We start from the raw sequence: 23,191 nt of genomic DNA, 5'->3' as shown, positions 1-23,191 counted from the left end.
TTGGTCAATGAATAAAGAATCTGTTTTGTGGGTTGGAGAGATGGCTCAGAGGTTAAGAGCACAGGCTGCTCCTCCAGAGGTCCTCATTTCAATTCCCAGCCACCACATGGTGGCTCACAACCATCTGTAATGAGATCTGGCACTCTGGCATATGGGCATACGTGGAGGCATAATAAATAAATTTTAAAAAATAGTTTAAGAAAAGAATCTGTTTTGGTGCTGTGATAGGGCAGAACAGAGCTAGCAGGGAAAACTAAACTGAATTGTGGGAGAAAGATGGCAGAGTCAAGTAGATACCATGAAGCCCCAGAACCTTGCCAGTAAGCCACAGCCATGTGGCGATACTTTAAAGATATCTTGTCTTCAAACTTTGCGTCTAAGAATATGTTGCTTTGGAAAAAGTTCTTTTGTTTCCACAGAGAATGAGAGCCTTTGGAATCCTTACCAGCTAATGTGTGAACCAAGATCCCCTGAGAGTTTGCCTTGAACACCCCTAAATACTTTGCCCCCCCCCAAAAAAAACAGCAGGAAGCAGTTTGGTGAGACCTTTACCTCAGTTCCCAAATATTGTTTATAAATGTTTGTTTACATTTAAAGTGTATTGTTGGGTTTCTTTTCTGCCCAGTTTCCATGGTTGTTAAGTCCCAAAGAAATCACACATAGGTCTACATTAGTTATAAACTGATTGGCCTATTAGCTCAGGCTTCTTACTTTTATAACTTATATTAGCCCATTATTCTTGTCTATGTTAGCCACGTGGCTTGTTACCTTTTTAGTGTGGCAGTCACATCTTGCTTCTGTGGCTGGGTCACGGCTCCTGAGAGAATAGGGTTTTCTCTTCTCAGAATTCTGTTCTCATTGACCTGCTTCTACTTCCTGTATGGTTGTCTTGCCTATACTTCCTGCTGAGCTACTGGCCAATCATTTATTTAAAATATAATTGACAGAATATAGACATTTGTTCCACACCACTTCTTCCTCTTATTTTTCTTTTTAAAAACAAGAACTCTGAATCTAATATCCTTTGTTTAACTTTTTTCCTGACCATTAGCCATAACAACTTGTAACCAACATTCTAAACAAAGAAAATATCCATAATCCATTTTTTGGGAATGTGAGCATAGTATTCCAGGCTACTTTCTGCTCGTTGTGTGCACTGATAATCTAATGGAGACCTAGAGAAAATTTAGAATTATTTTCAAGTTCTGACTGGAGTATTCTGTGAGTCTTGATCATCTCAAGCAGCAGGCTTGAATCTCTTCTGGATATAGAACTCAGACATTTGGGCCATTTGTTCCTACTGGAGATTTCTCAGGTGGTCTTCCTTGATCAAACCTGATTTTTCTTAACTCAGAATGAATCCACAGCCTCTCATTTCCTGTGGAAACAAAAGCAAATTCTCTTCTCCAAAGTAATATACCTTTTGACTTCAATTTTGAAATCAAGGTATTTTCAAAATACCTATAAATGATGCTATAATTTAGCATCGTTTATAAATATCTTTTAGCAGCTCTTGCTCCTTCCTCAGCATTTAAACAGTTCAAAGAGTATATAACATACAGTATCCAGACTCTCTGTGTATTTTTCATCTTTACTTGGCTTTATTTTAAATTCTATTTGTTTTGTTTTTATTTTTTGATTTTTTGCTTTTCAAGACAGGTTGTCTGTGTATCTTTGGCTGTCCTGAAACTCCCTCTGTAGACCAAGCTGTGAACTCACAGAGGTCTGCCTGCCTCTGCCTCCCAAGTGCTGGGTTTAAAAGTGTATGCCGCCACAACTTGAGCTTACAGAGGTCTATCTGCCTCTGTCTCCCAAGTGTTGGGATTAAAGGTGTGTGCCACCATACCCAACTACTCTCTGTTTTTAAAAGGACTTTAACCTTTTTCTTTTCACTCCCAAGCCTGCATATATTTTTAATACATTGTAAAACATTTAGAGGTTTTCTTCTTATTTGAGACTCTCTTTACTGTATACCTCTTTTTCTGACACGTAATTCTTTAATTTGCTAAGCAATATGTAGAAGATTAAAGCGATGGCCTTGACGGCTGGATCAAGCCCATTCCTTAGCTTTCTGAGAATCCGGCCTCATGGTAAGGTACTGGCTGGAGCCATGTTTATTGCCACAACTCTATGGTGTTTCAAGGTTCTTGCCAGCAAGCAAGTTGCAACTGAGTGCTCACAAACCACACTTAAATGCTCTGTAGCTGGACCTCCTGCCTGAAAGAGTTAGAGTTTGCACTGTCAGGACAGTCCTGAAAGCTGGCGTTTTAAAACAGCACGGCTTTTTTCCTGCTATGACTAAAAACTAAAATGCATGTGGTCAGCTTTTCATCAGTTCTGTTTAAGTGTTTCATGGCATGGCCTCTTAAAAGAGCTGCAAAGTTTTGCAGCTAAAGCTGAGTTAGGAAGCCTCTCTTAAATGAGAGGGCTTGCTTGTGTCTAACAAGCAGAGTGGACCCAAGAAATTGCTGCTACCAAGAAGCCATGCTTTATTCTTTTTTGTCTAGAATCACTTTCCAACCTCTCCCAGGCTTTATGTGGTGTAGTCCACACGTTGGGCACCATTTGTTGACTGAGTTTCTGTCGCACCTGGCCCCACGTTGGGTGCCATTTGTTGTTGGGGCTTCTGTCCTGCCCAGTTTCCATAGTTGTTAAGTCCCAAAGAAACCACACAAAGGTCTACATTAATTATAAACTGATTGTCCCATTAGCTCAGGCTTCTTATTAACTTTTTAACTTATATTAGTCCATTATTCTTGTCTACGTTAGCCTCATGGCTCAGTACCTTTTTTAGTGAGGCAGTCACATCTTGCTTCTTCTGTGGCTAGGTTACGACTGCCGAGAGAATGGGGTTTCCTCTTCCCAAAATCCTGTTCTTTGACCTGCCTCAACTTTCTGTCTGGTTGTCCCACCTATACTTCTTGCCTGGCTACTGGCCAATCATTTATTTAAAATATAATTGACAGAATATAGACATTTGTCCCACAAAAGTGGGATAGGATATAGACATGAATACTTTGCATTGGTATGGATCTCGGTTTATTGATACAAATTTAAGGTCAATTTTGTTATACTGTATATATGTATTTCTGCTCTTGATTAAGGTACTGTGTTTATGCAGTTCATTTAAAGATGTAATGTATAATTAAGAAATATAGGTTAATAGATAGTCATCTATAATAGTCAAGCTTGTAAGTCATGTTAGTGAGATTTTCTAGACATAGATATATATTTCAGTTAAATAGGTATTATTCAAATCTTTCAAGGACTAACAGAATATGGCATTTAAACATTTTAAAAACTTAGGACTTTTCATGACAATGAGATACATCTGTTGCTGGCAGCACCAAGCTACTTCAAGAGGATGACGGGCACCAAAGAGGCTCCTTAAGAAACAGCTCTTACCTGGACTGCTTGATACTATGCTGTATGAGCTAGACCTGCAGGACGACAGAAAAATGATTGCTGAACTTGTGTAAAGGTGAAATGATTCTTCGGGGTTCCTGCTTCATCAAAGAGTCTGCTAGACATTCTGCAGGACACAGAAAAAAAGTGACTGACAAACTGTCAATATAGGTGGAACTGTCTTTGAAATTTCCTGCTTCATGAAAAAGTCTGCCAGATACTATGGACTATATGAAGATGGGTGGCTGCAGTGTTACAAAAGAACTTTGGGAGACTGTCCAGGCAGCCCGATGTCTTTGTGAATGCTAATGTTTTAGAAGTTGCTTACAATGCACACTTCCTGTTTACTTAGGTAATATATCCTTCTGTAGTCTTTGATGTTGTAGAAAATCTCTGTAAAAAAATTAAATAATTGAATAACTGAAGAAGGCCCTTTCTTGAAGAAGGTCTAGATACAAGGTGCATTTTTTTTGACAAGATCTGGCTGGTTTATTTTAAATTTAATTTTATGCACATTGGTGAAGATGTCAGATCCCTTGGAGTTGGAGAATAGTTATAGTTTTCCTTAGTTACATAAAAGATGAAGTATATATTAATATTGTAACTGTAATTCTCGCTTGATATCTCTTTTTTATATGTATTTTACTTTGTTAAAGTTAAAACCTTCCTTTTTATTTAGACTAAGAAGGGGAGATGATGTCAGAAGTCCTTCTGTATATGTGTTGCTTTTATTGGTTAATGTGTAAGGAAACTCTTTTGGGCCTGTTATAGGGTAGAATAGAGCTATGTGGGCAAAACTAAACTGAATGCTGGGAGAATGAAGGTGGATCAAGTAGATGCCATGTAGGCCCTCCAGAGACAGTTGCCAGACAGATTTTTATCTGTTAAGCCACAGCCAGGTGGTGATTCCACCATAGTAGTCTATGCAGTGACTCATAAGTATTTTAAATCTGCTCAAGTATTGAGTAGACACCTTCTGATTTACCACAGTTTTACTCAAAATTATAGTCCAGTGATCTACAATCTCTCACTCTATGACAAGGGAGGTAGAAAAGTGTAAATTGCTGATTGCTTTCTAAAAGTAACACCGTTGTCACAATTTCGTAAAGATTTATTTTTATTTGAGGGTGTGTGTGCGCTTGTGTGTCCTTTGGAAGAGGTATCAAATCTGACAGAACTGGAGTTAACAGTTAGTTGTTTAGCTGCCCAGTTTGATTTCTGGGAACTGAACCCAAGTCCTCTGCAACAACAAGAATAAGTGCTCTTAACCATTGAGCCATCTCTCCAGTCCCTGGTTATCAAAGTTTTAAATTCCATATGCCTTGATACTGAAAATCTAGGCATTTCCAAGAAGCGTTGTGAATTATAACTTTCAATACTTGCTGAATTTGAAATTAAATTTGAGCATTGTGGTACACAATTTAATCCCAGCTCTTGGGAGGCAGAGGCAGACAGATTTCTGTGAGTTTGAGGTTATCCTGGCCTACAGAGTTAGTTGCAAGACAACCAGAGATACATAGTGAAATCCTGTTGGAGAGATCTTTCGCAATCAGGATTACTTAAGTGTTAATTACCTGAGTTGTAGCTATTAAAACAGTGACGTGCTCATATGAGCTGGAAAATCCACTGGGCAACTTCCTGTACAGCAGCTCTTTATATGCAGTCTCAAATGTGATATATTTTTTTCAGGGTTTGTTATTTTCAAGACGTGGTTTCCCTGTGTAGCACTGGCTGTCCTGGGACTCGCTAAGTTAACCAGGGTGGCCTTGGATTAAAAAAGCTCTTTCTGCCTCTGCCTCCTCCCCCCCCCCCCACCCAAGTGCTAGGATTAAAGGTGTGTTTAAGCATACCTAATTTTTAAAACATTTTTTAAAGATTAACTATATGTGTGTTAGCACACGTGACTCGTGCACACATGCAGTTGCTGTGGAGCACAGGAAAGGACATTGGGACTAGACCTTGAGCCACCTGACTTGGGTGTTGGGAACTGTCCTCTGCAAGGGCAAAATATATATTAACCGCTGAGCCACCTCAGTTCCCCCACCCTAATCCCCCACTTAATAACTTTAAAGGAATGATATTTTGTACTATCATTTCCAACATACACATATATGTATTTTCAAAATATATGTATGTATATAAAATGAGTCTCCGTAAAAGATTTGTGTGTGTCAGTGCCACATCAAACTGGGCTAATTTCATGTTAGTCATTATTGTCATCATCTTCATCGTCAGTTTCTTCATTCTCCTCAGCTGAAAGTACAGTGGCCTCCTGTGTGGCCCTGGAAGCCTGTTCCTCACTCACACTGGGATCATCCATTTCTGTAATTTCTGGTCCACTGGGGTATTCTTGCTAGACTGGTAGCAGGCCTGGGATGCGTAATTCTCCATATTATACTTATGACCCCAGCCTATGTAGATGTTTTCAAACTTTCTGTGAGTGAAAAGAAAATAAAGTCATGTCTCTTTAGGAAGGTTGACCCCTTTATACTAGTAAGGTCTTGCTACTATATCTTGGAACCCTGTTTTGTTTTTTAAAACAGGGCGTTTAAATTGTCAGAGTGAAATTGTCCCCAGTAATTCATCAACTACTGGAAATTATTTTTTACTAAATTGCTAAGTTGGTTATGGAAAACAGCCAGAGGTCTGTAGAGATTGCTCAGAGGTTATGAGCATTGGCTGTTCTTTCAGAGGATCTGAGTTCAATTCCCAGCATGGCAGCTCACAACTGGCTTTGACATCTTCACCAATGTGTATAAAATTAAGTTTAAAAGAAACCAGCCAGATCTTATCAAAAATGCACCCTGTATCTAGACCTTCCTCAAGAAAGGGCCTTCTGCAGTTATTCAATTATTTATTTTTTTTCTTTTTTACAGAAATTTTCTACAAAGTTCAAAAGTTGCTAGCCTTGGCTGGATGAAGAATAAGAGGTGTAGCTAAAAGTGATGTGTTATTTTTTTCAGGCATGGTCATAGGAAATTGCAGATGCTTTTTCTTGTAGGCCTCACCTCACTTAGGACATGATGCATAACCAGTCGACAGACCCCTCCCCCTTTGCTAGAGGGAGTTTCAGTTAAGAACTCTGCCCCCAAGGCTGGTCATGCATCCCTAAATCAAGAACCTTCATCTGCCCCCAAGGCTGGTCATGCATCCCTAACTCAAGAGCCTTCTTCTGCCCCCAAGGCTGGTCATGCAACCCTAAGTAAAGAGCCTCCATTCTCAGTGTTCTGTCTCTGGCTGGAAGGCCCACCCCTTCACATGATCCCACCTACATCTCCATTAAACTTCTTCAATCTTTTTCATGTGGTTCCTTCTCAAAGAGATGACCACATATCAGTGACATACACAATTCTGCAAATCCATTTCATCCTTGGGAGAGAATAATGTGGGGGAGGGGAGTCAAAATTCTCTTCCTCATATTATCTTGGTAAATAATTAAAAGCTTGGCTTTTACTTGTTTTTTTCTCCCAATATAATATTTCTATTGATTATTTGGGAATTTCACATTATGCACTCCAATTACACTCACTTTGCAGTCCTTCCAAGTCTACCCCCAACCCTTGTGATCCCCCAAAAGGAAAAAAGAACCCCAAATGTCCAGTTTATGTTGCTCATATACTCACTGGAGCTTAGTCAAACTCCCTGTAGCCACTGGCTTTCACTTTTGTCTTAACTGTAGTTTCTAATTTTTTTCATATAATATATTTCATCATTTTCTTTTCTTTTCTCCAACTCCTTTCAAATCCCCTGTGCATCCAACTCAATTTTCTTTCTTAGAAACAATGGATCAGACACATACACACAAAATGTGTTTTGTGTTGGCCAACTAACACCTGAACATGGGTCATTAATGGCTAGTCTAACCAAGGCACCTTGGCTTTTACCTGTTCAGTTGTGCTTTCTGATACTAATTAAGAAAGAAACAGAAACAAGACAAATGAAACTGTGTTTTTCACAGCAAGGGATAAACTTTCTACTAAATTACTGAGTGAGTATTATAAGACCAGTCCATTATAGTTAAATGGGATAATTAAGATGATAAAGTACAACCCTGAATTTTCTAGCTCTGAACTTTATCTTTACTATATTACAGAAGCCATTTTAATAAATCACACACTATATATCTAACATGCCAAAGAGGAGTTAAGACAGTATTAACAACTGTGATAACATAATTTCCTGATCCTAAACAATTAGAATTGTCAGACACTAAGCAAGGCTTTTAAAGCCAAATGCTTATATGAATGTACTTTCAGTTTGTCTTTTATTTCTATGTAAAGTTTACCATGCAAGCTGAGAACATCCAGAGTCATTCCTATCTAGGATTCAAATCCCAAGCCATCTTATTTATGAATTTCAGCTAAACATAACTCAAAATATGTTTGTAATCATTCCTTTCTGGATTGTGACTTGAATATGCTTGGGACTGCCCTGCTTACGCTCAGTACACTATACACAGGACTGTTTCTGCCTTGGGTAAATGTATGGGCTCCCTGGACAAAAGCATCATCCTTCCATCCTTTGGCCAGAAAGGTGTATTGAAATGGGTTTCAATATCCTGCCTACCTGCTGCGGGTAAATAAATCCTTTCCCAGCTTTATGTTCTGGTGGGGCTGACTTTGGTTTTGCACTCATCAAAATATAAGCTGTGAAGTTTGGTTACAAATGGCTTTGTAAGTGGTCAGATACTTACTTGCCATTGGAAAAGGCATATGCTCCAGGCCAAAGATTGGATCTAAGGACAGCAATAGCATACTGTGGAATGAGATTTGAGGACAGCCGTGTTGTCCAAGAGGGTATATTCTGAATATCTGGAACCCAATGAGAAATTTATAAGCTTCAAAGAGAACAAGAATCTACTGGTAACTGAAGTGATTTTTATAAATATGGAACAGTCATCAACATTTGCTATAAAAAGTTAAAACATTTTCTTTATCCATTTTTTTGGTGGAGGGGCATCTAGATTGTTTCCATGTCTCGCTTTTACAAATAATGCTACTGTGAACATAGTTGAACAACTGCCTTTGTGGTGTGATTGAGAATCCTTTGGGTATATGCCCAAGAATGGTATTGTTGGACTTGAGATAGGTTGATCCCCATTTTTTCTGAGAAAATGCCATACTGATTTCCAAAGTGCCTGTGCTAGTTTGTACCCCCACCAGCAGTGGAGGAGCATTCCCTTACTCCACATCTTCTACAGCATAGGCTGTCATCAGTGTTTTTGATCTTAGCCATTCTGATGTACATTTACTCAGTGTTACTCAGCTGTAAAACAGCAAGGACATCTTGAGATTTGTAGGCAAATGGATGGAAGTAGAAAAAAAAATCCTGAGTGAGGTAACCGAGACACAGAAAGACAAAAGCAGTATGCATGCACTCATAAGTGGATATTAGACATGAAACAAAGGATAAACAGGCTGCAATCCACAAACCCAAGAAACTATGCAAAAATGAGGACTCTAAGATGGACACACATGGAAGGCACCAGGAAAGGGAAATAGTTAAGATCTCCTGGGCAGCCTGGGAAGAGGTAGAAGGGAGAGGATGGGGGATGAGAACTTGAGGGATTAAGAAGACCAAGTTGGGGGAGGCACAGAGGGGGAGAGCAATGAAAGATGTATCTTGATAGAGAAAGTCATTATGGTGTTTCCCTCTAAACAAGGACGACCCCACCTAAGACTCCTAGTCATAATGGAGAGCGTGTCTGAAAGGGCCTTGCCCTTTAATCAGATTAGTGACTACCTTTATTGTCATCATAAAACCTATATCCAGTAACTGTTGGAAGCTAATGCAGTGATCTACACCCAAACACTGGGTTGTAATTTAGTTGAAGAGAAGGAGAAGGAATCATAAGGACAAGGGCCAGTCATAACCATGTTTGGGAAAGCCACAGTCACAACTGACCTCAGCTAGTGGGAGCTTAGGGACTCAGGACTCATAGTTAGGGAATCTGCATGTACCAGAAATAAGCCCTCTGAATGTGAGTGACAGTTATCTGGCTTGATCTGTTGAGAGGACCCCTGGCAATGGGACCAGGACTCATCCTGGGTACATGAACTGACTTTTTGTAGCCCATTCTCTATGATGGGATGCCTTATACAGGGGGTGGGGGCTTGGTGCATCAGACTTTGTTGACTCCACAAGGGAGGGCTTACCTCTTCTGAGGAGTGGATGGGGGATGGGATGGGTAGAGGGAGCAGAAACTGGGCCTAATATGTAAAATGAAACAAAGTTTTAAAATGTAAAAAGATAAAAGAGAAGCTTGATATAAAAATCAATAGAGGGTTTTTTTTCTTTTTCGTTTTTCAAGGCAGGGTTTTTCTGTGTAACAGTCCTGGCTATCCTGGAAGTAGCTTTGTAGACCAGGCTGGCCTGGAACTCCATGAGATCCACCTGCTTCTGCCTCCAAAATGCTGAGATTAAAGGCATGAGCCACCACTACCTGTTTCAAGATAGTATTTTATGAGTGTCTTAGGGCAATATAATTGTATGGATGTATATATGCATATAGTGCGCATGTGTGCACACACTCGCACACACATATAGATTATGTATAAATATTTACATCATGTAAATATGTACAAACATTTTTGCAATGGAGGCTTTACTAAAGGAGAAGAAGTTTGTGTAGTCAGGGTGAATAGTTTCATCACCAAAGAAAAGACAAATCATTACTATGGGAAAAACCTAGTAAGAGTTGCAAGCAAAACAGAATAGGAAGAAACAATAGAGAGACAAATATAGATTAGACATTCGTTAGAGACCACACATAACGTTGTACCATAGCTGTGCCACGTGCTTGTGGTATACTGAAGGCAAGACAGGAGTGATGTCAGCCTTTCCTGTTAGTTACAGCCCATCCACGTTTCCTCTCTGCACCAGTCCTTCAGCTGCTCTCAAAGCACTAGTATAACCCAAAGCCTTCTTTACTCCCACCCTACAGAACCCAGGGAAGAAATAAGGGATGAGACCTAGCTCTCTGCCCCTCTTTAGGGTTTCCAACAGTTGCAAGTTTACCACACATGTGTAATATATAGCTTATGAGTCCTCATTAACAGTGTGTAAAGTTACCTAAATCTTCAGAGATTGGTGTCAAAAGAGGAGGCCCCACTTCCTGTTCTATGTAGTCAGGCTCTTCTCCTTTGTCTTCTTTTTCTTCATCTTCTTCTTCTTCCTCTTCCTCATTCTTTTGTATAGGATTGAACCAAGTACAGCGACCCTGGAGATGAATGTTGCAACATTTAGTAGATAAATGAGAATCTTAATAGTGTCAGAATATTCTTAATATATTCAGAATATATGGTTGGTAATTATCAAGACAAGACTTCTCTGTATGGGAAACTTGCCCAACTATTCTGATGCAGGTTCACTTTCTATGATCCTCCTGTGTAGCACAAATAATAAAAAGCCAGAGACATATATTGGGGTACAACCCAAAAACCAGAAAAGCAATGCAGCCAAGTCACTAGAGAAGGCTTACCTCTACCAAGACTAGGAGACGGCAGACTAAGCCTCTCTCTCCTCCCATTTTATATTCCCTCTAGTGCTGAGATTAAGGACATATGACTCCCGAGGATTGGGATTGAAGGTGTGAGACACCACTACCCAGATTTACTTTTGCATTGATCTTGTGTAGCTCAGGGTGGCCTTGACTTCACAGAGTCTGACTCTGTCTCCCAAATCCTGGGATTATAGATGTGTATCACCATTGCTTGAGCTCTAGTGGCTTTAGCTTTGCTTCTGGTCTTCAGGCAAGACTTATTTATCCAAATACAGATAATATCCCACTGCACTCCTACTTCAGTTTTCCCAGTGCTAGACTTGCTGACACATGCTGCCACACTGTGCTTCTTCTTTCTGTATGGTTTACCAAGTGTTATTTCCATTTGGGTTACTTCAGGAAAACAACAAACCTGTATGAGTTATTTCAATAATTTTACATTTCTTGAAGTTACAGAACTTTAAGGTCTATGCAGTCTTTAAAATAGGCAGAATCTTTACAGAAATGGTAGTAATACATTTAACTAGTTTGCTACGCTTTATATAAATAAAATAAATGGTGACTTTAAAAAGCATACATTTTTCGTTTCTTTTGAAATGTTCTAATTGATTGTATTGATATGTTATTTTAGATTAGAAATCATCAGAAAGATTTTAAGATCACTTAAAAATTTAAAATTCAGTCATTAAAGCCAGGCATGGTGGCACACACATTTAATTCCAGTATTCAGGAGGCAGAGGCAGGCACAGCTCTGAGAGTTCAAGGCTAGCCTGTTCTACAAAGCAAGTCCCAGACTAGTCAGGAAATACATAATTAGACCCTGTCTCAAAAAATTAAAATCCATCATTACAATTCCCTCTTTTAAAAAATGTGTGTTTGTGCATGTGCGTGCGCACGTGTGACACCTGTGTGCAGGTGTCCATGGAGGTCAGAAGAACATATCAGATATCCTAGACCTGGAGTTGCAGGACATTGTGAGCTGTCTGTCAATGATACTGTAAACAAAACTCGGGTCTTCTGGAAGAGCAGCAAGCTCTCTTATGTCCAGTTCCTGTACTTCCTTATTTGTAGAATATTCCTTAAATATAAACAGTTGTAAGACATTGCCACAAGATTCCTAGTGACATGGTTTATACACATTTGGCCTTTATTGTACTTTTTTTTTATTTGTTTGCTTTTTGTGACAGGGTTTCTCTGTGTAGTCCTGACTTTCCTGGTACTCACTCTGTAGACCAATCTGACTGTGAACTCACAGATCCATCTGCCTCTGCCTCCTGAGTGCTGGGATTACAGGTGTGTATCACCATCCCCTGGCAATAGTACTTTTTAATAATTATTTTTATTAGCATAATTTCAATTTATGAGTAACTGAACAAAAGATTTTTTCATTGTAATGCTTACATACAAGTATATAATGTACTTTCAAATTCAGCTCATTAGCTGAATTTCCTTCCATGCTAATTATTATTAATCACAAAATTTCAAATGTTATAAACCTGGGGTCCTAATGGCTCAGACAATAATCCTTATCTAGAGTCCTCAGAAGAACCTATTATCCGTATTGAAGTGAAGACTTTCTACCCATGATGGAAGAGTGCATCAGGTGTTTCCCAGGACGGGCTCTGGGTCCTTTGTCTCACACCTCACTCTATAAGGAATCAGCTGAGGTTGCTTTACCATCTCTCCCACTCTGTCTGCCTCAACCCCTCATTGTACAAAAGGAATCCTGCAACCTTTCATGGGGTTGTGGTGAGGATGGAATCCTACGTATTTAAATCCTACGTAATTGATTATATACAGTGTTCCTGGCACAGAGCCCCTATATAACCACTGTACAAAACTAGTTTTCATGTCTGTAGTAATTGTTTAGTGTTTTTTTTGACATGAGAGCTTCATGTAGAATAAAAGAACTGTTGACGAAATTAATGCACATCAATATGTAAAATATAGCAGATCATCTCAGAACACATGTCAGTCTAAATCTGCGCACTACCCGAGTACACTCCTACCTGAGGAAGAATGTACTGCACATGGTGAACCCAATTGGATAGAGATTCCACCAGGTCAGTCACTTGGATGCCTTCAAAATCGGGGTTTTCCTCATAGCTGTCCCGGCCACCTTCCACCTCTTCTTCTTCTTCTTCTTCTTCTCCTTCCTCTTCACCAAACTGATAGAATCCTAGAGGACTGACATGGGTCCCTGCTGAAATGCGGGCAATTTGTGCTCTTAAGTAATTGCTTTCATTTCCTGGGAAGGGTGGGTAGCTTATGATGGCTGCATCTAGTCGTCCAGTGAAAAATTTCTTGATTTTTCTTGCGGTAACAATTTGAGCAGGCGTCACTGATGGTAACTTCACCCATGGCCTTCCAGGCTCGTTGCAAACAAAATAGATGTACTTGTTTGTACCCGTTCTGTTTTCTTCCTTGGGTATCGCCTGTGGGCCCTTATACAAGGACTTAGGTAATTCGTCCTCCTCGCCTTCCCCAGCTTCACTTTCTACATCGTCCCTTTCTTCAGCTACACCTTCCTCTTCCACCTCCTCTTCATCTTCCCCTTCACGTAATTCTACTTCAGCAATGATATAATTCATTTCCAGACCCAAGATCTTGCCCCAGAAGCGGCATCTTTGGATTGGGTGTGTTTCAGTAAGTTGCTTGAGGGCAAGAAACACCCGATAAGTCTCATCTGTCCCCAAACCAACTCCAGCTTGTTCAAAATAGTACGCTGACTCCATCACATTGGGCAGAGAGCTTTCTGCCTAGGAAAACAAATATCCATGGTTAAAATCTTATTGATTAGAGGAATGTTTGCATCTTTTCTATGCCTTGACACTATCTCTACTTTCTCCACTCCTCTTTCTTTGAAGATACAAAGCAAAATGTGTGAATCCCTAAACTTCTGTTCTTCCCCCACACATAAGGCTTCTTAGACCAGTTGTGTGCTATACTCATCCATACGATCCTAATTACTTTGTTTCATGTGACTCTTAGAAAGAACTTAATGGCTGATAAACATTCAAGTCAGGCATTATGGTTCACATCGTTAATCTTAGCACTAGGAAGGCAGAGGCAGGTAGACAGTTTTCAATTTGAGGCCAACTAGCCTACATAGCAAATTTCAGTACAGCCACAGCTATCTAGTGAGGCTCTATTTGAAAAAAAAATCAACATTATTTTTCATATAAAATAGGTTAATAATGCTAAAATAAGACATAGTCTAACAGACACATATTTATATATATATATATGTTGTCACTAAACTATGTATTAAATTCATGGTTTTACATGTATGTCAGGTAAATAACATTAACATTCTATATATGACAACATGTAAAATAATGGAAAAGATTATAAAGGTAAATATTTTTTGAGTTGCTTGGAATGAGCTACACTTTAAAACAAAAATATAAGTACTTGACAGTATGTGTAGTATATAATAACATTTGAAGTAATGAAGATAAACATAATTCCATAAAAGAAATACAGGGAAATGAATACAGAGTGCTAAATGGACACTAGAATAGCTACAGTTAGAAGACAAAATGGAAATTCAAAAGAACTTTAGCTAAAGTGGGATGCTTCCCAGACAGTCTTGCTCTGTCACGGCCCAGAGCAGTTATGAGCACTCATCGTTCTCACAAATGACTTGCAAGTGTTTATTGTTTCCCATTGTGGTGTCAAGAAAAATATGAGGACTTTGGGGGAGGTTGTTTGTTTGTTTGATTTTGGTTGAGACAGGTCTTAATGTATATGTAACCCTGGCTTTCTTGGAACTCACTCTGTCATCCAGACTGGTCTTGAACTCACAAAGATCTGTCTGCCTTTGCCTCTGAGTTCTGGAATTAAAAGCCATTTGGCTTGACTAACATAATGCCCTTTAAAATCCTCAACTGTGACATAGATTTTAAAATTCTTTCCCTGGCATGTAGAATATTACTTGCTCTTGGTCCTTCTCACTTAGCTACATTGTCATGGGGTCAGGAGCACAACAGTGAAGGTCAAAGGACAACTTTCTGAAGTTGGTTCTGTCCTTAAGCATGTAGGTCCCAGGGTTGAACCCAGCTAGGTCTTTAGGCATGACAGTAGAAGCCTTTACTCTCTTTTTGCCCCCAATGTGAAGCTGTACTCTTCATCCCATAACTCAGCTCTGATATTCCATGGCTGCTGGCCTGACCTTTATTAGGAAGACGCTGGGTCAAGGGTGGTCAGTCTTCAGACCCAAAACAGCTACGTGTCTTCTCACTCACCTCCTGTATCTGGGTGTAGATCCTGATCTACTGAAGTTGCCAAAGACAGCTGGGGGCCCCATTCCTGTACTGAATACTGATGTTTCTTAATAAAGTTATCCCTGAGAATGTCTGCCATCTGCTTGATCCCCACATACTGAATGCTCCTACAGTTCTCGTGGTTGTATTTGACCCATACTCCAATGCCACTGTGCAAATCAGCCTGGCATTAGCTCCTTACTCCTATCATAGGTTCCTTCCATCCAAGGACTATCGGTCTCTTTGCCTCAGGCTGCGTTTCTTCCCAAAGGCTGCTACACCAAGGCACTGTGGGAGCAGTCAAGCCCCTGCCTCCTTTGCTTTTCCATGAAAATTCTATTTTGAGAGCAGTTTATTTGAAATTATTGTAAATAGTTTGTTGTTACTAGAACATGAAGTTATACATAAATTTTTAAGTATACAAACATTTATGGCAAAAGATATAGTATGCTATTTTGAGTATTTGAAGTTCAAAATTTTGTTAGTCACCAGATTGTACTCCAAACTATATATTTTCTACCTTCTGTTACCAATTCTTTCTCCAAATATTTTCACTAATTTGACTTTTGATTTGAAAAAGAATTTTATTTCTAACTGCTTGTACTTTGAACCATGGTTAAACTATAGTAAATACCCAGACAAATGAATCTTACCCTAAAAACGACCACACATTGGAAGTGACAATAGAAGTACTTTTATGTTTTGAACTTAATTTAAAGGAAAATATAAAGCTTTTACAGTCATGCACCACTTGATGGTGGCACATTTGAAGAGATTTCATTCAGCAGGTTGGTCTTGCAAATATCATGGAGTGAACTTCATCAAGACTAGATGACATAGCCTACCAAACACTCAGTATATATATATATATCTGTGTGTACTTACCTTAAAATCTATTTAGCCTTAATTTTAATGTGGATTGGTGTTTTGCTAGCATGTATGTTTGTACGCCATATGTATGTGTTATATCCCCTTGGAATGGAGTTATGGTTGTGAGCCTTCATGTGGTGCTTGGAACCAAATCTAGGTCCTCTGGAAAAGTAGCCTGTGCTCATAACCATTGAGCCCTCTCTCCGGCTTCTCACCCTCTCTTGTGAGAAAAAAAAATCTCACTATAAATTCATTGCTGGTCTAGAGCTCCCTGAGATTCCAGTGTTCATTAGCAGCATCGAGAAATTTGGTAATGACTTACAGTTATTTACAGAGCTATAAGATGGTGTATTGATGAGGCAAGTCCCACTCATCTTTGAGATTCCAGTGCTCATTAAAATAGTGTTGAGATAGTTGGTGATCACTTACAATTTCCTCCTCCAGTTCTGGATCAGCTCCTTCCAATGGTCCCTGGAGAAAAAGAGCCTTTTGCTTCTCTGCTATTTCATATTCTGGAAGCATCTCATTTTCATTGTGGAGTGTATCTAACTTTTTATTAAAATTTGACATCTTCACATCTTTGCTTATATTTTCAATGATGTCAACAGCATCTGCAGGACGCTCCTCTAATATCATGGTCAACACATTAGAAAGATGATCATATCTACCAAACAGAGAAAATTCCATGAACATTTAAAAATTTTTCATGCAAATTCAGTTGGGTTTTAAGAAAGTTAAAAATTTGAAATCTTAAGAGATTTTGAAGAGAAGCTAATTTCTACTACTCCAGATAGAACCTACTCTAAAATTTTCTTTAGTAAAGTTTCTAATATGGTGTGGATATTTAAGTTAGTAGAGGAAAGTATCACAGCAAGATATATAATACACATCAGTTCTTTTCACATTTCATTTCTGAAGTTAAAATCTCCTAACTATATATTAACAGTGATGCATGTTTTTTACTCTTACCTCAATTATTTCCTGTTTCTCATCCTTGCCCTCACCAAATACAATCTGATATCAAATACTGTTAATTCTTTAAGAGCTGTGTGATTGCCACCTTATATATGTTAAAGGATTTCCAATTATGTCTATGCATGTGAGTATGTGCATGTGAAAGCAGGTGCCCATGCCAGATCTCCTGGATCCTGAGTTGTAGGTGCTTTGTGAGTTACATAATATTGGTGCTGGAAACCAAACTCTAGTCCACTGCAAGAGCAGTACATGCTCATAACTGCAGAGCCATTTCTCTAGCACCTACATCTTTTTTCAGGTTTATTTTATTTAATGCATGTGAGCATTTTGCTTATATGCATGAACGTATATCATTTGCATGCTGGTTACTGAGAAGGTCAGAAATTATTGGATACTCTAGAACCAGAATTAAAGGATGGTGGTGAGCTAACATGTGGGTACTGGCTACCAAATCCTGGTCTCCTGCAAGAGCAACTAGTGCTCTTAACTACTGAGCCCTCTCTTCACCTCCTACATCAAAGTTTTTAAAGTAATATTTTGCTTCAATGTTTTTGGACTTCCAAAGAAGCATTTCATAGTGTTATCTGCCCAGGTTCAGGTAAAGACAAATCACCAAATTCTTTGCTTCTTTCTCTTATTCTAAACTATTCTTGTTAATTCTTGGAGAATTTCACATGTGTTCTGATCATATTCCCCTCTCCCTTCCAATGCTTCCCAGATACACACACTCAAATTTGTGTCTTTTTCCCCCTTCCATTAAAGCCAGTTCATGCTGCCTAAATATTCTTATACATGTGTCTTCTCCTGGTAATTATGACATTTTTATATACTCTGTTTCACATTTAAATTAGTAAAACTCATTTACCCTCCCATTAATAAATTATACTTTGTTCACAATTCATACTCCGTAGTTTTTATGCACTAGGTTTAAAAGTGAGGAATGGGCTTTTCACACTACTATACACTTCTCTCCTTGCACAATACTGATTTACAGAGTAAGAATGAGTGGATGGATGGATGGATGGATGGATGGATGTGTAGATGGATGGCTGGATGTGTAGATGAATGAATGGATGGATGGTTGATGGGTGGGTAGATGGATGGATGGATGGATGGAAAGATGAATGGATGCATGGATGGATGGATCAATGGATGGATGAATAAATGAATGGATGAATAGATGAATTTATGGATGAATGGATGCATGGATAAATAGATGAAGGATGGATAGATAAACAAATGGATGGATGAATGATGGATGGATAGATGGACACATAAATGGATGAATGGATAGATGGCCGGCTGGCTGGCTGGTTGGATGGATGGATGGATGGATGAGTGGATGGACAGATGAATGGAGGATGAATGGATACATGGATGGATGGGTGAATTAATGATGAAACATTGACAAAGTCTTTAGCCTATGTCTTCTGAGACTTTGTTTCCAATATCATCAAGATCTACTGAATTGCCTTCTGTTTTGTTAGTAAATGCTGTCAGCTGAAAAGAAATGTGGAAACTAAACACAAGATACATGGGATCCAATATCATGACCTCCAAGGACACCCACATTCATAAGCATACACCCACACATAGATACATAATTAAAATTTTTTTATGACCTGGAGTTATGTAGTGGTTAAGAGTACTTCCTGCTTCTTTAGAGGACTCAAGTTGGGTTTCCAGTACTCACATGCACCAACACTGTATTTGGAAGATGTAACCTCTAGTTCTTGCTGATATTTACTCATAGTTTGGAGGATGATGATCACCAGGCATCAAAATATAAGTTCAAAAACAATTGTAAAATTATAAATATCACAAAGTACCATGAATTAAAAGAATACACTACTGCAAGACAGTTACATGGCAGCTGAGTTCTGAAGCATCAGGAACTAACTGGGCAAAGATTAAGAGAAAGAGCCTTCTCAGCAGAGGGATCATGGGAACTTACTATTTCTTGTGACTAGAGAGGAATAATGAGGAATGAAACAAACGAGAATCAAGCAAATTAAGTTCTTCATGAGATTCTGAGTCAGGTCCTTCATAATAAAAGAGAATGACTTAGTGAGGTAGTGTGGTGCATGTCTTTAATCCCAGCACTTGGGAGGCAGAGGCAGGCAGATCTCTGAGTTTGAGGTTAGCCCAGTCTACAACAGTTAGTTTCCAGACAGACACCAAAGCTACACAGAGAAGCCCTGTCTCGAAAAACAAAGCAAAACAAAATGAAAAGAATGACTTGATTTGACTGTTTCTTTTTCTAAAAATTTATTAACATTTTTAAAAATGTATGGGTGTTTTGGCTGCACATAGGACTGTGAAACCAGTGTGTTCCTGATGTCAGGGAGGTCAGAAAAGGGCTTCAGAATCCTTAAAATTGGAGTTCCAGATAGTTGTGTGTTGTAAGAGGCCACTTGTATGTTCTCAGATGCCCAGACCCAAAATAATCACACAAAACTATATTAATTAAATCACTGCTTGGCCCATTAGTTTTATCTTCTTACTAGCTAACTCTTACTTCTCAATTTAACCCATTTCTTTTAGCCTGTGTATTGTTATGTGGCTGTGGTTTACCGGCAAGTTTCTGTCCAGGGTCTGTCTCTGGCAGGCTACATGGCTTCTCTCTACTCCACCTTTTTTTGCCCAGAATTTAGTATAGTTTTTCCTGCTTAGTTCTACTCTGCCCTATCAACAGGCTAAGGCAGTTTCTTTATTTATTAACCAATAAAAGCAACACATATACAGAAGGACTTTGTACATCAATTGTGAACTAGGAATTGAACCTGGGTCTTCTAAAACGTCAGCCAGTACTCTTAACCACTCACCATCTCTTCAGCCCCCATTTGATGTTTTCTATCATTGTGTGTGGCCACAAAATTCACCTATGATTCTGTAATCCTGGAAGCAAAAATGTCTAGTAACTGACACCACTATGAAGTCTCACCTCAAAGCTATAATGAAATGTCAAGAACACACCGGGACAGTTGGCTACCCTATGTTTAAAAGAGAGACTGGAGTGTTTTTTTAAAGTAACCAGGTTTTCTGGTTTCCTGTAGAATATAGGATGTTTTTAAGTGCTTACATCGAAGGACACCCCTAAGAAAACCAGGATGGGTGGTCACCCCATCACTGGCCTGGGACTGAACATACAATCCACCTACACAAATCCTGGGATGAGAGCGCACTGTCATCATAGGCAGTTATATTTTTCGAGGCACCCTGGGTAAGGGCTTAGATTTCATGACTTTGTAAGTCCTTCCAAGTCAAGAGTAAATAAACCAAACAATAATGAGGCCCCAAACAAACAGAAAATATCTGAATGGTGTGCCTAGGGTCTTCAAAGACCTGAAAGAATCATTAACAGGGCCTGGATTTGAGTGCTTGATGCCGTGATCTCACCAATTCACTTTCTTTGTCTTTCCTCTTTGTTTGTTAGTTTTTGAGATAGGGTCTCAATGTGTTGCCTTAGCTGACCTGGACCTTGCTGTGTAGACCAGGCAGACCTATAACAAAGATCTTCCTGCCTTTACCTCCACTCCCAGGTCCTGAGATTAAAGGCCTATGCTACTATACACAATGCCTTTTATTTTTCCACATGGAATTCTTTCCAATTCTACCTTTTTTTGTCTCCAACACATTTTCACAGAGACGCTGCTGCCCACTGCCCCTGCCTGACTTTGTCAAACTGTCCCTTCCCCCACTCCCAGTGATACTTACAGATTTAAACCAGACTTGCTGCTGGTGCTCAGTAGGTATGCCTTTGCATTTTGAATAGCCACCTCAAGCATACTGGGAGCTGCTTCATTAGCTTCAAACTCAGGTTGGTCTGTATCACAGTTACTGTTTGAGTCTTCTTCCTGTAAAAGGTTGAATCTCAGCCCTTTGGGCTTGGGCTTGTTATGGCTGGCATCCCCTGGCCTACACAAGTCAAACTGGGGTGGCTGAGCGGGTGCAGAGGTGCATTCCTCTGTTTGGCTTGTATAGTAAGAAGAAAATTGTCTTGCAGCAGAATATGGTTCCCAAGGATCAGAATGAGGTGGTGTTGCAGTGCCAGGAATCCCACCGGGGTTCTTCTTTGCCTGTGATAAAGCCACAGGGTCCTGGGTAGATGCAGTGGGGGGAGGACTGAAGTGACGCTCCAGCGGAAGCAGAGGAGGGGAGAATGGCACTCCTGGTCCCATGAGGTCTCCCAGAGACAGGCTGGCTCTAGTTTGGCGGCCCCAAGAGGGGCTCATTGTGCCTTGTGTTTCAGTGTCTGACCTTTGCTCCTTTTCCAGGTACTCAGGTGACAGGGGACCAGGATCCAGGGGAGAAGCTGCTGCTGCTCCTTCCCATGGCTTCTCTGCTTCTCCAGGCTCTTGGTTTTCTTCTTCTTGCTTTAAAATGGAGTTTTCCATAGAATTTAAGAAAAAAAAATCTGGTTGAAGGGAGAATGAAGTTATGGAAGGAAGCAATACAGAGCTTTGCTAAGTTCTCCAAGTGATCAGTCCTACCTGCTGTGCAGGTTGCAGCGTCCTGTCTCCATAGCAACCCCAGGCTGGCCTTTGCTTTGAAAAAAAAATCAAGCAGCCCTGTTGCTGCGTCTAAGGCGGGAACTAAGAAGAAAACTCTAGTTTTGTGATTTGGTGAAGTATCTGTCATTCTTCCTAGCTCAGCCAATCCGAACCAGACCCTTTCGGTTTTGTTTTAGAAACCCAAGACCAGCAAGTCTTCAGCCTAAAGCACACAGTGGGAGGAACTGTGATCTGGGGCTGAAAAACTTTAAGGGTGTGACAGCTTGATCCAGGCATGATATGAAGAATGAGGTCTGAACTAGTGGAAAGCCGATCGCTCTCTGTGTACCTCCCTCGTTTCGAGAGACAGATAAAGACACTGGTGGGGTATTGAGTGCACCAAGAGAATCCAGTAGGTTAGCTGACAATGGCATGGGAAAAGATAGTGTTTCAGGCACTAGGAGAGCCCCAAAGGCGGACTCACAGTGCATTTGCAACTCACTGAGCCAACCTACTGTGAATGGCAGCTTCTGAAAGGAAGCTGCATCTAGCTGTGAATCAGTGTCTGCAGAGACCAAGTGGTGGATTAGAATTCGATACTGTGGAGAGATTGGCATGTTGAAGGTTCAGAAGCTAATTACCTTATGTGAAAAGTTCTGGCCATCTAGAGCAGCCATTTCATCTCCACTGTGATGCAACTAACATCTTGTGACAATAGATAAAAGCCTTTTTGAAATCTATTAGCTTTGCAGACCACTAACTTCTGCCAAATGTCATGGGATAGATAACACACATTGTTGTATCTCCCTCTCTGATGTACCCATCAAAGTATTTTAAACTTGCCTTGATTTATAATTTTTGTTTATGAAATGATAAAGACTTCATGAAACTGCTTCCACATTTCAGCATAGAATTTAGGGAAACTGAAATTTGTGTTCCTTCATCAAATCACTCAAAATGACTCCAGAATAAACTATCTCTTTTACCTTTAAGATGATAGATGTGGTTTTTGCATCAATGATTATGGCCCCACAGTGTGAGATGTCAAGATTGATCTTCTCTTCCCTGGAGGAATCACCCAGGAGGGATCCGCATGCTTGGATGAACCCATTGAATACAGGACATCTGCTGTTATTTCTTTCTGGATTGTTGACGAATTCTTTTAGGACCCTGGACCTCCCTTAGCTTGGTCAGTGATCCATTTGGCTTATTCTGAGCCAGTTAGGAAGGTGGGAGGATCCTACTTTGATTTCACTAACTGTCCCTTTTTATCTGGTGCCACACAGCTCAATGACAGACAAGTTCACACAGTCTCCTCCTGTTGATTGTTTATCCTCTGTACCAAAGTCAGATTTAGTCTGAGATTAATGAATTTTAGGTTCAAGCCCAACCATTGCTAGACTTTCTCATAAATTTTATATTTATAATTTTTATTTTCTTTTTTTAATTTTTTATTATTTATTTATTAAAGATTTCTGTCTCTTCCCCACCGCCGCCTCTCCTTTTCTTCCCCCTCACCCAATCAAGTGCCCCTCCCTCATCAGCCCAAAGAGCAATCAGGGTTCCCTGCCCTGTGGGAAGTTTTATTTTCTTAGTAGAAGACTCTTCCAAAATAAACAGGATGAAGGCCCCATTAATCTTGGATCTGCCCTATTTGTACAACAGCCTCAAAAGAGAGGCTG

The 23,191-nt window shown here is 39.7% G+C and overlaps 1 protein-coding gene across 2 annotated transcripts; it reads right to left on the bottom strand.

Annotated features, from left to right (window-relative positions):
* Positions 1-1,488: 1,488 nt before the first annotated feature.
* Positions 1,489-21,433, bottom strand: Rsph4a (radial spoke head component 4A). Of its 2 annotated transcripts, none has more exons than XM_050137982.1 (6): positions 20,734-21,433; positions 16,471-16,705; positions 12,916-13,665; positions 10,477-10,624; positions 8,099-8,216; positions 1,489-3,532 (listed from the first exon to the last, which is right to left on the bottom strand). In XM_050137982.1, exons 1-6 carry the CDS (start codon positions 21,411-21,413, stop codon positions 3,421-3,423), a joined length of 2,043 nt encoding a protein of 680 aa, XP_049993939.1. In that variant the 5' UTR covers positions 21,414-21,433; the 3' UTR covers positions 1,489-3,420. The 2 variants fall into 2 exon arrangements, with proteins under 2 accessions (XP_049993939.1, XP_049993938.1); XM_050137981.1 differs by lacking the exon at positions 1,489-3,532 and adding an exon at positions 4,505-5,839.
* Positions 21,434-23,191: the final 1,758 nt, after the last annotated feature.

Source organism: Alexandromys fortis, unplaced genomic scaffold (assembly GCF_014885135.2).
Source record: "Alexandromys fortis isolate MF-2015 unplaced genomic scaffold, M_Fortis_MF-2015_v1.1 scaffold_14, whole genome shotgun sequence".
NCBI lineage: Eukaryota > Metazoa > Chordata > Mammalia > Rodentia > Cricetidae > Alexandromys > Alexandromys fortis.
The sequence above is the reverse complement of the archived record's forward strand: the minus strand, read 5'-3'. Positions and strand labels throughout refer to the sequence as shown.